Raw genomic sequence first — 1683 nt, forward strand, 5'->3', positions numbered from 1 at the left:
TAAAACGTACTGCGACCTGTCGTTGAAGCGCTGATAACCCTGACTGGCTCACTACTAACAACCGCGGCCTTTCGTGCCTTATGGGCTACCTATAACACTGCTCTAGCTACTACCCCAGCGACAATACAGCGCCCGAAATCGTTCTCAACTGACATGGACGACGCGATTGACGCTCTTCTTAATACCGCGACTACTAGCAACGACGCAGTAGTAGATAATAAGTTCGACCAATGGAAACACTGCGAGCCGCGCGTAGAGAGAGGCACTAAATATGCCAACAACCCTACAAGATACTGGATACTCATGCGAGATCGTTACCCACGCCTTAGCAGGCTTGCGCTAGACGTGCTCTCGATACCAGCGTCAAGCTGCGAGTGTGAGCGCATGTTCAGTGAGCTTGGGGATCTACTAGAGCCTCGCCGACGAGGCATGCAACCGCAGCTTTTGGCGGCGATACAGTGCGTACGACGGTGGCGTAAAGCTAGTTTAGGCAACGATAATATTAGCTCAAAAGTCACTATAAGTGATGATAGTATAGAGACGTTGTATGAGCTGAGTAAGTGGGATAGCGATATCAATAGTGATAGCGAAACTCAACACCAAGAATAGTCGCTGTAGCTATAGCTAATATTATCTACTTAACTAGCTTTGAAAAAGACGCTATGACCATCAAGCTCATCAAGCTCATCAATCAAGCTGGCTTGATACACCAAGCCAAGCTGAGTCAAGCCAAGCCAAGCTGACAGTTTTGCTTTTGCCTATCAAGCTGAGGCAAGCCAAGCTGGAGCTTGGCTTGGCTTGATTGTTGACATCTCTGGTGGTGTGATATTCTCATTGAATTTCTTTAACAGACTGTATACTTGGGTTCTGAAGAGGCGGTGGCAGTGGGAAGTAGGCAGTGGGCAGTGAGCTTCAGTGGTAATCAGTCTCTAGCAGGTAATGTGTATTTACTCAGTATGCGTTAGGCACAATGTCAGTGTAAAGATACAATTCTCAGTCCTCCAAGCCGTCACTGGCGTTGCCGTCGCCGTCGCCGTCACCCTTTTCCTGTATCTTGGACTTCTTGGTCGCCTCCAACAGGTTGGACTCCGCCTTTCTCTTTCTTGAGATCGGCTTCTCGGCCGTGACGCTCCAGAGTGTCGTTTTCATGCTTTGTTTGATCCTGATGAGAGTGTTGCGATATTTTTTGGAAAACTACGCTAGTAAGCAAAGAAAAAAAGAAAACAAGAAAAAAAAGAAAGAAAGAAAAAGGGGGGGAAGTTGAATGGTATTCGTTGAGAAGACAGTGTAGAGTTAGGGTTACAACGTAGATCCTTGCACAATCAGTTACTACGATTGCTGCTGCTGAATACTGAATACTAAAAATCGACTACTACTGCCCACTACCTACCACCACTGTTATGGCCCTACCTGATAGGGTATCACGCCTTGACAGCAGACTTGTACTCAGCCCAGAGACGGTAGTTAACACTACGATTATCAATGTACTCTGTACCTACCTGTTTCCACCACCTGGTTGCTTTTGGTGTTTTTGCATTGCGTCGTCACAACTACTGCTACTACTACTACCACCACTACGACTACCACCGCTGCCTACCACCACAGCTATCGCTACTGCAGCTGCAACGGCAGCTGCCACTTAGAGACCACCAATCCGCTGCTCAAGCTGCGCTCTACTTTGGT

General features: G+C 47.6%; 2 protein-coding genes across 2 annotated transcripts; one reads left to right on the forward strand and one right to left on the reverse strand.

The window, feature by feature from the left end:
* Positions 1-291: 291 nt before the first annotated feature.
* Positions 292-489, forward strand: SETTUDRAFT_74754 (uncharacterized protein; the record flags this gene model as incomplete). The annotated part of the gene is made up of 1 exon (XM_008025189.1): positions 292-489. A coding segment is annotated over one exon (198 nt), but the record flags the coding sequence as incomplete, so codon positions are not given.
* Positions 490-993: 504 nt separating this feature from the next.
* Positions 994-1537, reverse strand: SETTUDRAFT_27146 (uncharacterized protein; the record flags this gene model as incomplete). Its single annotated transcript, XM_008025121.1, has 2 exons — positions 994-1162; positions 1500-1537. 2 exons carry the CDS (start codon positions 1535-1537, stop codon positions 994-996), a joined length of 207 nt encoding a protein of 68 aa, XP_008023312.1.
* Between the last annotated feature and the right edge of the window lie 146 nt (positions 1538-1683).

This window comes from Exserohilum turcica, assembly GCF_000359705.1.
Source record: "Exserohilum turcica Et28A unplaced genomic scaffold SETTUscaffold_14, whole genome shotgun sequence".
NCBI classification, from domain to species: Eukaryota; Fungi; Ascomycota; class Dothideomycetes; order Pleosporales; family Pleosporaceae; genus Exserohilum; species Exserohilum turcicum.